The sequence below is a fragment of the Nanorana parkeri genome, unplaced genomic scaffold (assembly GCF_000935625.1).
Source record: "Nanorana parkeri isolate BGI_ZX_2015 unplaced genomic scaffold, ASM93562v1 scaffold1881, whole genome shotgun sequence".
Classification (NCBI taxonomy): Eukaryota; Metazoa; Chordata; class Amphibia; order Anura; family Dicroglossidae; genus Nanorana; species Nanorana parkeri.
In genome coordinates, this window is record NW_017308149.1 from 48,716 (window position 1) to 63,433 (window position 14,718).

Consider the following 14,718-nt stretch of genomic DNA (forward strand, 5'->3'; position numbering starts at 1 on the left):
TGACTCTTTAAGGCCTTGTTCACCCCAAATGCAGACCAGATCCGGTCAGGTTTCTGCACACGCAGTGTAGTGGGTTGTGCCGCATTTTGGATGCGTTTAGGGCCGGTTTTTTTTAAAGTTTAACATGGACTTTCAGGCACTTGCATGCGTTTGATGCGTTCCAGACCAGATCCAGAACAGGTAAAATAGGGCTTGATGCATTTTTTTCATACGGTCTGGATCCGCACGCTGCGATGTGAACTGGAGGTCAAAATACCTGCTCTGGTCCGGATCTGCTCCGCGCTTGGTGTGAATAAGCCCTAAAAGGATATGTGAATTTTATTGTGTTTTGTTTGCAATAAAATTGCTACTGAAAAACACATTTCATAAACATTTGAAGTACTGTATAGCATAAATTGACTGCCATCTTTTTGTTCTACAAGATCTCTGCTTTGTTTGTGTGGGGTCCTTTAGCACATTTTTCAAGTGTATTGAGCATGTGTGAAAAATAGAAAGCAGGTACAGCAGTGAAATAATAAAAGACACATCGAATGCCAAAACCTAATTTCTCGTTGCTTTTGAAAAATTGCAAAGTGTGAAAACCCCTTTCAAATTTTAAATTACTCTCTAGTGGTGAAGTGATGGTAAACCAAGTTTCACAGTTGCCCCTGGAACAGGAATAAAACAGAAGTCTTCCAATAGGAAAGCCTCTGCCAGTGACAACTGTCTTAGCCCTCGTTCACACCTGAACGTTTTGTAGCGCGTTCTACGCTCGAACGCTCTACAAAACGCTCCAAAATATAAATCCCATTGTATTCAATGGTCTCGTTCCCACCTTGGCGTATTTCCGCCCGTCCCTAACGCGCTACAAAACAGCCCACGCCTGAAAAGGTACATGTACTACTTTGGGCCGTTTTGTGTACTACTACTGTTGCGCGTTTCCATTGGGACACAGCCAAGTAGCCTTCAGAAACGCGTTTGTCACGTGACTTTTAAAAACGAATCGCGGTAAAAACGTCCGACAGACGCGCATATGCAATACGCCTAGGTGTGAACGAGACCTTTCACCTTTGTTCACACCATTAGCATTATTCAGTAACTAATTCATGCCAGTCACTGCTAGGGCACCTAGGGTCTCCAACAACAGGTGTGATGTGCTTTTGGAATGCTAGTATAAACAAGCACTAAAATGATTTGATATCACTTTGGACTACCAAATGGAACACAACAGGAAAAAAAAAAAACCCTCCAGCCTTTAAATACATCAAGTATAGGTAGTTGACACGCAAAACTAGATGGCTCTGTAATGACTACTGTATTGTTTTGCCTTTTCATTCCTTGCACTTAGGCTGGGGTTCACACCATTTTCCGCACTAGCTCTGGAACATAGTGCATTGCATTTTTGCCGTGATTGGAATTTTAAAAAAAGGGTCATTTTAATTTTTTTTAGCTTAAAATGGTCTTACAGGTGCATTCCAGACATTTTTGATGCGTTCCAGACCAGACAAAATAGGACAAGCAGTATTTTTCTGGTGTGGAATGGACTGTGCTGGTGGGAACAGAGGCCAGAAATAGCATAGGGATACATTTTGGGTTCGGAAACAGTCTGGTGGTAATCTGGATGTGGTGTGAATGGACCCTAAGGGCCCATTCACACCAGCCCATCGGCTAAAACACTCTGGTTAAGTGGACAGACTAGTGCGCTGCATCACACAGTCAGAGCTGTCACTGGGTAATTTTTTTACGTGGCATATGCAATGTGTAAACTCCATTCAGGTCCCTGCAAGGCAGTGCATGCATCACCACAGCACATCTGCAGTGTGATGTGAATGGGACACACAAAACAAGTTTTGTGTCCTTGCAGCAACCTGCATTGATCTTAGGCATACAACGCAAGTCACCACACTATAGGCTCAAGTCACAAAATCTTTACAAGAATAGGTATCTTTATTTTCAGTCATGTGACTGTAAATTTCAAGTCTCATTGGACTGTTAAGAGCCGACACTTTTCAAATGAGTTATCTTGGCGTTTTAGCTTTGTGAAAAGCCTAAATTAGTGAATGGGTCCTTATACACTACACTTATGGAATCTGTCCAGGCAATCCTATGACGGTTCACAGGATCATGGAACCCGCTATCGCTCAAAGCATACAGAGCGCAGAGAGCCACAAGTCTACATGTCATTAAAAAGGCACAGCTCACAGAGCCGAAAACGGCAATGATAGACAACACACTTGTCCGATTTAAAAGCATACGGAAACTTCCCAAGCAAGGCCAGGCCTTCCTGACTTCAACCGGGTATAGGAGCCATAATGACACTTATCACTCTGTTATCAACTCGCACCCTACCAATACACCTCGCAGCTCACTCCACGCACCGTCTCCCCTATTCTAGGGCTGTATAATCGTGTACTGAACCTCCCAAATCTAAGGATGACAACGGATTATACCGGAGAAGTAATTTCCACTCACCATGGTCGCCGCCAGCTGCTACAGGAAAGGGAGGAGATAGCGTGGAGCAGAGTTCTTCCGGGTGACGGACGGTTCCAATTTGCGGAGAGATTAGGGGAGGATGTGGCAACATTATGGTATAATAAAGTGTTAGCTGTACTTTTATATGTAACATGTATAACCACGTCTGCTTTCGCACATGTAACCTTATGGGGAGAACAATGTTCGTTTCCACTATGGGCCTATTACTTAGGCAAAATGTTTGTCGTTACCTACCTACTTATCTGTGAGCTGTTTTCTATCAATAACCCATTTAAGCAGAACACCGGACAGAAATTGTATTAACCCTTGCAGTGGGGCTACCTGCACACATGAAGAGTTAAAGGAGAACTATGGGGTCAGTGTTTTTCCCCATAGTTCTCCTTAGGGTAACGGGAGGACGCTAGCTTGTGTCCTCCCGTTACCCTAAGCTCAGTATACCGCGAGCTACAGCTCGCGGTATACTGAGCTTAGGGTAACGGGAGGACGCTAGCTTGTGTCCTCCCGTTACCCTAAGCTCAGTATACCGCGAGCTACAGCTCGCGGTATACTGAGCTTAGGGTAACGGGAGGACGCTAGCTTGTGTCCTCCCGTTACCCTAAGCTCAGTATACCGCGAGCTACAGCTCGCGGTATACTGAGCTTAGGGTAACGGGAGGACGCTAGCTTGTGTCCTCCCGTTACCCTAAGGAGAACTATGGGGAAAACACTGACCCCATAGTTCTCCTTTAACTGCTTGTTTTTGCCTAGGGTAAAAACAAACAAACAGTTATACTCACTTGAACCTCTGAGCCAGCTGGCTCTTAGACTGGACCCCAGAGCTCCCCCCCTTTCTCTGCAGTGGTCTAGGAATCATCACATCCAATACCCTAGGCTCTTGCACAGTTAACCCTTGCAGTGTGGGGATAGCCCTACTGCAAGGGTTAATACAATTTCTGCACAGAGTTCTTTTAGGTGGAATTAAACTGAAACATTTGCACAGTGGGTGCCGCTGTAAGCACCCTTTAGGCTAGCATCCCTCAATCAGCTGGTCGGAAAATCTTTGTAGGAACAGGGGTGGCAGCCAATTACATGCCAGCTCTGATTGGGTATTCTTACAGTGGCCAACGGCTGCTGTCAGAGTACAAAAGAAACAGCGGACATTCCTTGATCAACAGGCTCGTAGGGTTGATGGAGGAATCTGCTCTATTTTGTTCGTTCAGCCCAAGACACCAGGCTCCAATGTACAGGGCTATAGGCTGACACAAATCCAGAGCACGGGACCCCCACACAGAAAGTAGCACTAAGGCTCCATTCACACCTAGGCGTCAGCGTTTCCGCACGTCAAACGCGTGGTTTTCACTTGCGCATTTTTGCGCGCTTAGCCCCCTAAATAGATGCACGTTTTGAATGTCTTTCAGGCATTTTGTTTCCCACTGTGCTTTGCAGGTGGTCTTCCACAATGTGCATGTGACTTAAAAACACACGTTCTTTTTGCACAAAAACGCACAACAATGCGTGAGAAACGTGTTTTTGGAGCGTTTTACATTGAAATCAATGGAGCAGCTAGAGAGGGAGGTGGAGCCTACCTAAGATGGCGGTGGGCCGCGAGTAGCAGCAACCCCGATGATCACCCTCCATGCCGGACTGACTAAAGAGTATACCCAGAAAAACTGACCTGATCCTGCTCCGGTGCCCCACTCCAGTGCAGTCGCTATGGGGGGAAGGAGAGCGCAGAAGAAATCGGCTACCAAGACATCCCGGACGGGGACGATTAGGCGTCTCTGGGCCCCGGAACCATCTGAGCATAGACACCAAGGACGGGACGGAAGAGAGAGTGCACAGTCAGATGACGTAGTCCCGCTGTTGAGCATGAAGGAGATCAGATGGGGGTTAACACGGACGGACAAGCCAGTTCACTGGAGATGTCGGGCACCTCAGAGGACTCTCATCAAGGTAACGTAATAACCTTGCATACCCTAGCACAATCTCTGCCCACGAAATTAGAATTGACAAGTTTGCTGGGGCATATGGAAGCTTCAATAAAAGCGGATCTGACTACAATTAGGACTGAGCTATCGCAGATATTGAAGAGGGTAGAGGAGACTGAGGAACGCCTTGATGAGCATGCTAAAGCTATCCAGGAGCTACAGGATCAGAGTAGAATTACTGAGAATACAATAAGAGCGGTATCATATAAAATGGAAGATTATGAAAACAGAAACAGACGAAATAACTTGAGACTGCGGGGGGTCCCAGAAGCCATAGGAGATCGGGAGTTACCAGGCAAGATCAGAGATACTTTGAATACTTTATTGCAAAGGTTACCATCAACAGAGATGATCTTCGACAGAGTGCATAGAGCAATACGTCCCAGAATGCCGGGGGGTGAGAGTCCCAGGGACGTAATTGTGCGGTTTCACTATCATACAGACAAAGTACAACTTATGGAAAGCTTGAAAAATGCACCAGGGATGGAAATCAATGGAGTGGAAGTACAGACTTTTGTAGATCTGGCACCTGAGACTTTGGCACGCAGGAGGGCCCTTCGGCCATTGACGCAAGTATTAATAGAACAACGTATTCCATATAGATGGGGATTCCCGGCTTGTCTTATTGCAACGAGAGAAGGCAGAACAGCGACACTACGGTTTTCAGAGGACCTAGTAGACTTCTGTAAAAAATTACCCCCCCCAATACTCCCAGGATGGCCGGAAACCATCTCAAAGGGAATGATAAAGTCGGTTTATCATTGGCAAAAGACGTAGCCCAGAAGGGCAGGAGCTATATAGAAGGCTAACTGACTTTGTCAAGACTGAGTACGGGGAAACAAAGGGAGGGGAAGGGGGTATCGAGGTCCTTAGTAAAAATGTCTGCTTTCTGGGGATACATGATATATTTACCTAAGAAGATGTAAATTGATTTGTTACTGTTACTTGTATCAGATTAGTAGAAGTAAGGTGATGAGGGTATGGCATGGGGGGAGGGGGGGGATTTGTGGGACTTGCGGGACTGCCAATTTTAGGCGGCTCTATACCCAGTGGTACTACAGTCTGTCGAATAACAAGCGGTCTAAGGGGGTAGCAATAGGCTTTGGTAAGAAGGTAGCAGTACAAGTCCATTCCCGAATGACAGATAAGGAGGGCAGGTATTTGTTTTTACATATTACTATGAATGGAATGGAATACACCCTGGTAAATATCTATGGCCCTAACCGCCTACAGGTCCCTTTTCTTTTGGGAGTCCTTAGGAGGCTGGGGGAATTTCGAAAGGGGGTAGTGATAATGGCAGGCGATTTCAACGTAAGCCTAGATCCACAGTTGGATACATCAAAGGGAAGGGCAAGAAATCCCAGTTCCCATTTAACACGCCTGAAAAGGGAGCTTTTTAAAAGCCAACTAGTGGAAATATGGTGAATCTTACACCCAGAGGAACGCGACTTTACATACTACTCTCAGTTACATGACACATATTTAAGACTGGATTGGATGCTGATAGATCATGTGGCAATTGAGGACCTAGGGTCAGTAAATATTCTGCCTATGACGATTTCAGATCATGCTCCTGTGGAGCTATCTATGAATATTAAGAATACGAGGGGAAAGCAATATAACTGGAAGCTAAATGACTCTCTGCTACATGATCTGTCGGTTATCCAAGAATTGGAAAAGGATTTGAAAAATTATTTTAGTGAGAACACAACAGAGGGCATGTCAGCTGTAAGTATCTGGGAGGCGCATAAAGTAGTGCTAAGGGGGAAGCTTGTGGCTATAGGGGCCCACCGCAAGAAAGGGAGAACCCGTGCCATACAGACCCTATTGGAAATAATCCATCAGTTGGAAACAACACATAAAACAACATTAGACCCAAAGACACTGAAGGAACTGACATCAAAGAGAGAACAACTTAAAACCATTACGGAGACAGATACTAAACGTGCATTCAATGTAATACAAAGACAATATTATGAGATGGGGAACAAACCTAGTAGATTTATGGCGAGAGCACTTAAGGCCAAACAATCCATTACATACATTTCTAAAATTAAAAATAAAACTGGGACAGTAGTACATTCCGCGACTGAAATCGCAGAGACATTTCACGATTTCTATCAAGGACTATATCACATAGAAGAACCCCCTAAACAGGGTGTATCAAGGGACGGACTAGAGAAAGGAGATAAAATAATAACATACCTGACACAGGCCAGATTGCCGAGAGTACCGGGGGATAGCCTAAATGCACTGGAAAAAGATATTACCCTTGAGGAAGTTAAACGGGCAGTAGAGTCAACCCAGGCAGGGAAGAGTCCTGGAACGGACGGATTTACTATACTGTATTATAAGAGATTTCAGGCCATCTTAGATAAGCAGTTCTGTGCGTATGTAAACACAATAGGGGAAGGAATTAAAATGCATTTAGAAGCCCAGAAGGCACACATAACAGTGATTGGAAAAGAGGGAAAGGATCCCAGTTTGTGCGCAAGTTATCGGCCAATTTCCCTCATGAATGTGGATACAAAAATATACGCAAAAATACTGGCACATAGATTACGCCCCTATATCCCAGCATGGATACACCTAGACCAAGTGGGATTTATTCCAGGAAGGGAGGCCAGGGACAATGCCCTGAAAACCATCTCACTAATTCATATGGCTAAAAGATATGGGCATCCGGCGATATTCCTATCGATCGATGCTGAGAAGGCCTTTGATCGAGTGGATTGGCGCTTCATGTTCAATACACTAGCTATATTAGGTCTGGGGGAGATAACATTATATAACGGAACAAGGCAGGGATGCCCTCTCTCCCCTTTACTTTTCGCATTGGCACTGGAACCCCTGTTGGCTACAATCCGCTTAAATCAAAACATACAGGGAATAGAAACACAAGCGGGGGAGGTTAAAATAGCAGCATATGCAGATGATATTTTATTATACATAAAACATCCCAGAACAACACTACCACAGGTGCTGAGAGAATTTCAGAAATATGGAGAACTCTCAAATTTTTAAATCAATCTAGATAAATCAGAGATTTTGAATTTGACAGTTACAGAAAGAGAGAAGCAAGCCCTGATGTCCTATTTCCCCTTTAAATGGAAGAGGAGGAGCCTTAAATATCTGGGAATTATTTTAACACCTAGCATGACAGGGTTATATCAAGCAAACTACATCCCGATATTAAATAAAATTAAATTAGATCTAGCTTCCTATGCTATACGGAAACTATCCTGGATGGGTAGAATTAACGCGATAAAAATGATGGTTCTACCAAAGGTACTATTTGTGTTCCAGATGATACCTATTGAGGTGCCCAGGTCGTTTTTCCAAGTGATGCAGAAAATCATTGTTAAATATATATGGCAGAATAGGAAACCGAGACTGTCGGGGAACATTTTGAGCAGACCAAAACAGGAGGGGGGATTGGCCTCCCTAACCTCAGGTCATACCACCGGGCAGCTCAAATGACTAGATTAGCAGATTGGACATATGGGATGGGACAGAAAGGATGGGTGTAGTTAGAAACTGGAACAAGCGAGATTACTCTCGCAGGGGCGATCTGGATACCACCATCAAAGAGACAACTGTTCATAAACACATTGCCCCTTACAATGTCAACATTAAAGACCTGTGCAGGAGAAATGGATGGGGATACAATTCGATCCTTATACCATTATTGGGGAACGAATACTTCCCACCAGGAAAGTATGACTCCGCTTATATAAAATGGAGTAAATCCCCGAATTTAAAAGTCAGAGATATTCGGATGGGAACAGAAATTAGGCCTTTGGGGGAACTGAGAGAGGAATGGGGAGTATACCCCTTAGACTGGTGGAGATATCAGCAACTACAGCAATTTATTCAAACCCTTCATAAGCCCCTGAGTGTGATATAACAGAGTTTGAGTCCATCTTAGGAGGGCAAGAGACACCACAACACTGCCTATCACTGATGTATAAAGCATTGCTATCTAAAGAAAATGTAAATCCACCTGTATACTTGAATAACTGGGAAAGGGAGTTTAGATAGACACTCACAAAAGAGGAGCAACGGAAAATAATAGCTCTAGCTTTGACTACAACCATAGATATAAAAACTATGGAGATGAACTATAAATTCTTAGCTAGGTGGTATCAGGTTCCACAGAGACTGCACAAAATGTATAATTCAAATGAACCAGGCTGCTGGCGGGCATGTGGGGGGAAGGAACCTGCTCACATATCTGGTGGGATTGTCCTGGGATACGACCGTTTTGGGAACTAGTGAGGAGTATTATTAAGCAGATATGCGATGTGCAACTACCATTAGATCCGTGGAGGTTCTTGTTCCACCTCACACCAGATAAGGTGAAGAGGTCTAAAAAGTCCCTGATACCACATTTGCTAAACTCGGCTAAATCCTTGATCCCAAGGTATTGGGGGACAACTAAAATTCCATCAGTCTCTGAGTGGTTTATCAAACTGGATTCAGTAAGGTTGATGGAAGAAATGGTAAAGATGAAACAGGATAAATATGGGCAATATTCCCAGGTATTGGGGAAAGTGGCTGGAGTTTAAAGAAACGGAGTTATATTATTCCTATATATGTTAGAAACATGCCTAGCAATACGGAATTGTTAAATATAAATAATATAGGAAAAGGAAGGAGATGAAATTAAAAGAATTAATAAACAAAAAAAAAAGAAATCAATGGAGCACAAACGTGCTGAATCTGCCTGAAAATGGCTCATGCACCTTTTCCAGTGTTCAGCATTTTTACAGCTTGCTGCCAAACTCTCAGATGTGAACAGGGGCCATAGGACTTAATAGGAATTCTTGTGTTGTGTACCGGTACCATCGGGACAAGATTTTATACCCTTGTTCTTGGAATCTGTTGGCTATCGTGCATTTGAGAGCAAAGCACACCATCGTATCTCTCTGCCGAGGAGAAAACGTTACACCAAGGTCAGCTTCCCACTTCAGTAGGAACTGAGGCATGAAGTCAGGGGATGGAGTGACGAGGATCCTGTAGATCAGAGACAGTGCAGGTCGGACTGGTACTCCAAGACCACAGATGTCTTCGAAAGGAGTCAATGGCCTGTCAACTTGCAGCGAGGCAGGGGTAGCCAATAGGAAATGCCTGAGCTGATAAGCACTCCACACATTCAGAGGGGGCTCCACCAGAGTCTGAAGAGCCGGTACCCCCATCCAGCGTCCCCCAGCACGAAAATCTTTAATACGAAACCTGTTGATCCCAACTAGGCTACGCAAACGTCTGTTCTCCATGCCAGCAGGAAAATCATTATTTCCGATCACCGGGGTGAGCGGGGAGGGGAACGGGAAGATCAAGGAGGACCGAAACAAAGTTCTCGCAACCCTAAGTGTGGCACCAATCGTGGGATGATGGGAGCATATTGCAGGCATGGAGCTGGACAGCCAAGGGAGTCCCGGCAGAGGTATCGGGGAGACACCCAATTCCATGCGTACCCATTTTTTATGTGCGGAATGACAACACCAATCGACCACTCTATTGAGATGTACTGCCCGATAGTAAAGGGCCACGTCTGGGAGTCCAATCCCTCCAGCCGATTTAGGCATAATGAGGAGGCGCCTTCCAATCCTGGGAGCCCCATTCACCCAGACATAAGTCAGAAACAGTCGACGGAGGTGAGAGAAGAAGGATGGAGGCAGGCGGATGGGTAGCGCCTACATGAGAAACAGGATCCTAGGGAGGATGGCCATTTTAAGTGCATTACACCGACCAAACCATGTCTCTGTAAGGGCCTGCCAAGTCCGTAGGTCCTGCTTGATCCGTAGCAAGAGAGGAGCAAAATTGGCGTCATACAGCGACTCCAGGTAAGAAGTGATATGAGTGCCCAGGTATGGTAACGAGCGCTCCTCCCACATAAAGGGGAATTGAGCTTGAACGAAATTTAGTTCAGTCGGAGTCAAAAGGGTCAATTCACAAAGAGAAACGTTTTTGGTTTCCTTCAGTTGTTAAATTACCGCCCCTTATTTAACGTTAGCAAACATGGTATTCACGAAAGCTAGAATCGTTATTCAACATGGTCGTTATGGTTTTCTACTGACTCGTTATCCAATCGTTATGCTAACGTCTGAAACGTTATTTCATTTAGATGAACGATAATTTAACAACTCAAGAGTTTTTCTAACGTCCCAAAGCGTAATAATAACATCTATGACCGTAAAATAACGCTTGAGAGATGCATTCTGGGAACAGAAGGGGAGGAGAACAGTGCTTCTAAAGGACGTGTTTGCGCTGCAATCGCGTCCTTTGCCCTGGATGTGGAAGAGAGCGGATACAGAGAGACAAGCAGACACGTGGAAATCTAGCACGTGGTGTGCAAAGGACAGCAGCAAACATGAAGCGGGGTCTACAGGAGCTCTTCCAAAGCATTGTAAGTCAGAATTATCTTTATTTTGTTTTTCTTTACAGCGGCGGAGGACGGGAGGGCGGCTTGTGTTTGAGGGGTTGAGGGAAGAATTAATTGTGATGTTTCTTGATTGGATAAGATAAATCTATATGTTCTTTCCAGGTGAATTCCCCCATCAAACAGTCAGATGGACAGTCCAGCTCTAATTAGGTTTGTATATAGAAAAGAGAAATTTGCCAGATAAAGATTTGCAGTTTAGCTTACTTTTTATTTATTTAGGAAAATGACAATAATGGATGTGCCAAATCAGTGGGGCATGTATCTGAAATAATAGCTGCTCTCTCTGTCTCTCTCTGTCTGTCTCTCTCTCTCTGTCTGTCTCTCTCTGTCTGTCTGTCTCTCTCTCTCTCTGTCTGTCTGTCTCTCTCTGTCTCTCCCTCTGTCTGTCTCTCTCTCTCTCTCTGTCTCTCTCTCTGTCTGTCTCTCTCTGTCTCTCTCTCTCTCCCCCACCCTGTCTCTCTTGAATATTATTCTGAAACCCAATTGTTTTTTGTCTAGCGCGCAAAAGTAAAAAATAAAACGGTAGCAGCCAAAGAAAAATTGCAGACATTGAAGCACAAGAAGCCTGATTCCAAGCCACATTGCCCAACACAGTCCACTCCTGCTGTAAGTATCTCCACTCAGTGATTTGCTGCATCTGACTCTACATGTAATGATGTTTACCCATAAGTGTAATATACTGAACGTATATTATTTTTCAGCAGGAGGATAAGCATTCAAGTAAGAAACAGGATAAACAAAAGAAATCTGGAAGGTCCATGAAAGAGCACAAAAAGAAGGAGGCATCATAATCCAAGGATGAGGGTCCATCCAAATTTGTTGAAACATTTGGGGAATGTATCAAGGTAGGCATCTCATGATTTTTTAATTTTGCAAAATATAATTAAATATCAAATGATTGTCTCTCTCATACCAATATCAATATCCCACAATATCCCACAGATTGTAATATTTGCATGTCTGCATGTTTCCACAATGTCCTCCCCTCTGAGTTGTCTCGTTGTTTGAAGCTAGCTCCATAATTATATTGAGAAAAAAATTGCATGTTATTGTTTTTATGCAGATCAAAACTGCGTATGATACCACACACAAATCAACACCTGAATCACAACAGAGACACAAATCAGAAAAATATACTCCAAAAGGCTCCAAGCAATCCAAAACATACCCAAAAGCTCAGCACCAAGATCACCAAAATCAGCAGCTGGCGTTTGGCAAGAGCAATGTCCACCATGAAGACAATTCGGAATTTAGAGTTAGCAAAGCAAGCAAGTCCCATCCAGAATCAAGACCACCCATGGAATCATCTCAGCAATCACCGGTCTCTCCCCAAGTGCCAAAACAGATGTCCAAGCTAGTAAGGTCAGATGGCATTGTGTCATCTAGTCCTGCCTCACCAGTGATGTTAATAGAAGGAGATGAATCATCAACAGGGAGTGAACTTGAGAATAGAGCAGTTCGTCCTGGCAAAAAAATCCTTTTGGAAAAGAAGCGAATCTGTAATCGCAAATTCACATTCCATGAAAACCTAGTCCTAATTGAGAACCTTGTTCCACACTTTCACAAGCTCCTTGGCAATAGAGCAGCTGCTACGGAGTCAGCATGGAAAAACACAACCTGGAAGCAAATTGCAGCTGCGTTACAAGTGTCGGTGTGTTTCCACGATCAGCTGAGCAAGTACGTAAGCAGTACCAGGACATTCGGCTTGCATTAAGACGAAAGATTTCGGATGAAAACAAGAGCAGGTAATCATTTATTAAAAGCGTTTGCTTTGATGTTGTTTAGGTTATTTTCTTCCGTCCCATCACAGGTATGCATGTTTGAGCAAATGTCAAGAATTGTATTAATCATCTTTGTTGTAACACCTATATATCTTCTAATCAAAGGAAAGCAACAGGGGGCGGGCCGGAGAAAAAAAGCCTTTACCACCAGTATGAGGAGTTACTGCGTCCATACATCGATCTCGATTCCATTGTTGGCATTAGGGCTTGTTTTGATTCCTCGAGGCACCATGAAAGTGGTGAGAAATCCTAACATTTAACCTCTTCTCATATATGTCACACTTCCCTGTGTGAGGATCCGGCGCCGGGTTTTACCTCCTGTCTGAGCTGCTTGGCTTCCTGCCAATCCACTCTGAACCTCTCCATTAAAAGTCCAGCTCACTTGTTCCGTGCCGTTCGAGCAACGTGTCTTTTCACCCAGTCGGACTTCCTGTTTATTTCTTGCCTCTGTAATCCCTGCGGTTGCCCACCACCTACCTTGTCTCCTGTGAGTCTGGATTCCCTCTTCCTCACAGCGAGATCCTGTACGTCCTGCATTGGATTGATCATCAGCTTCTTCAAGTGAGTCCTTGCACCTGTGCCTACTCGTGTGGCTGTGTATATGCTTCAACCCTGTCTGCTGATGCATCCAGCACCTCGGTGCTGCCACTAATCTTTATGTCTGTGTGGGCATGCTAGAGGGCCGCAACCTGGAAGGTGTCCAGCAGCCAATCATCCTCACCATTAGAGGCTCTGTCGAACACCTGGCCCTTCTTAGAACCTGCGCCTCTAGTGCGTCCCTGTTAACGCACAGACACCATTTTTTGCACGCTACTTTTGTCATTTTGTGTGCCCCGGTCGCAGACCGTGACAATATAATTACAAGTATGCATCTTAAAGATAACCAATGCTGCCGCAGGAAGTGATTTCAGCTAAGAGTGTTGAATCATTCAAGAGACTCCTGGACGAGTTCCTTGGAGACCATAATATACAGGGGTACAGGTACTGCTAAGAGAAAAAATCACACATGGACTCATATACACGCACACACCTGCTCATAAATGCATACACGCAATAGGTTAGACTTGATGGACTTATGTCTTTATTCAACCTCAAATACTATGTAACTATGTAATGCACCGTTCACTGTTGTAGTGTGTGGGTAAGACTTCAACCCTTTGAAACTCAGTTGTCACAATATCTGGAAATCCGTGCCGGATTTTCGCTTTGCTCCCTGGTTCTGGGCTGTCAGCCTATGGTGTCTCACAAGGCTGCAGCCAATCTGCTCTCCTCCTCCCCTATTTAATAATTCCTCACTTGTTGCTCTTCGTGCGAGCAACAAGTCTTATGCCTTGTTCCGTACCCCTTGTGTCTCTAACTTTCCCTGGGATCTTTCTCCCTGTGCTTACTATGCGATTCTTGTGCCTTTGGCTTACCTGTACCAGCTGGTTTCCCTGTTTGGCGTTATCCCTGCTTTGCTCTTTACACCCCTACTATAGCATTCCAGTGTGTACCTTTTTTGTATTTTGCTGAATATTTCCCTTTGCTTCACCGGTGTGCTGTGAGTCTCTCTATACTGCCTTCCTTGCCTAACTACTTCTGTGTTTTCTCACTCCAGCCATTGTGTGTCTGCTTTCTTCTACCTACTTCCATTCTTTATACTTCTGGCTAACTCTCTCTAGCGGTCTGTTACTTACCTTTCCAGTGTATCCACCTTGCTACGCATTTACCTCTTTACTTCTAAGCTCCACTCCTTCCTTGCAGCTTGGTGCTTACTTCAATCGTGACACTCCCTGTGTGCATTTACCTCTTTGTCCTACACCTTGCATTTTATCTTCTGTTATCCTGCTTCTCTTGGTATGCATGTGCAACGCACATTTCTGACTTACTTTATACCTTCATACTCCTAAGTGTTCCTCTAGCTACTCACCTTTCCGCTGTGTCACTGTCTCCTGAGTCCTTGCTTGGCTACTCTATTCAGTATATCCTCTGCTGTGCATCTTGCACATTTACTTGTGTCTTTCTCTTCCATTGTGTGCCACTGTTCCTATCTTCCTCCTCTTGGATACAAGTAT

General features: G+C 44.5%; 1 protein-coding gene across 1 annotated transcript in view; it reads right to left on the minus strand.

Moving 5' to 3' along the window:
* RPL35 (ribosomal protein L35) overlaps nt 1–2,535 on the minus strand; it is a 28,213-nt gene extending 25,678 nt beyond the window's left edge. The window contains exon 1 of the mRNA XM_018571966.1: nt 2,452–2,535. Coding sequence (XP_018427468.1) covers nt 2,452–2,454 — 3 coding nt within the window. The 5' untranslated portion in view covers nt 2,455–2,535. The remainder of the gene's footprint in view (nt 1–2,451) is intronic.
* Nucleotides 2,536–14,718: the final 12,183 nt, after the last annotated feature.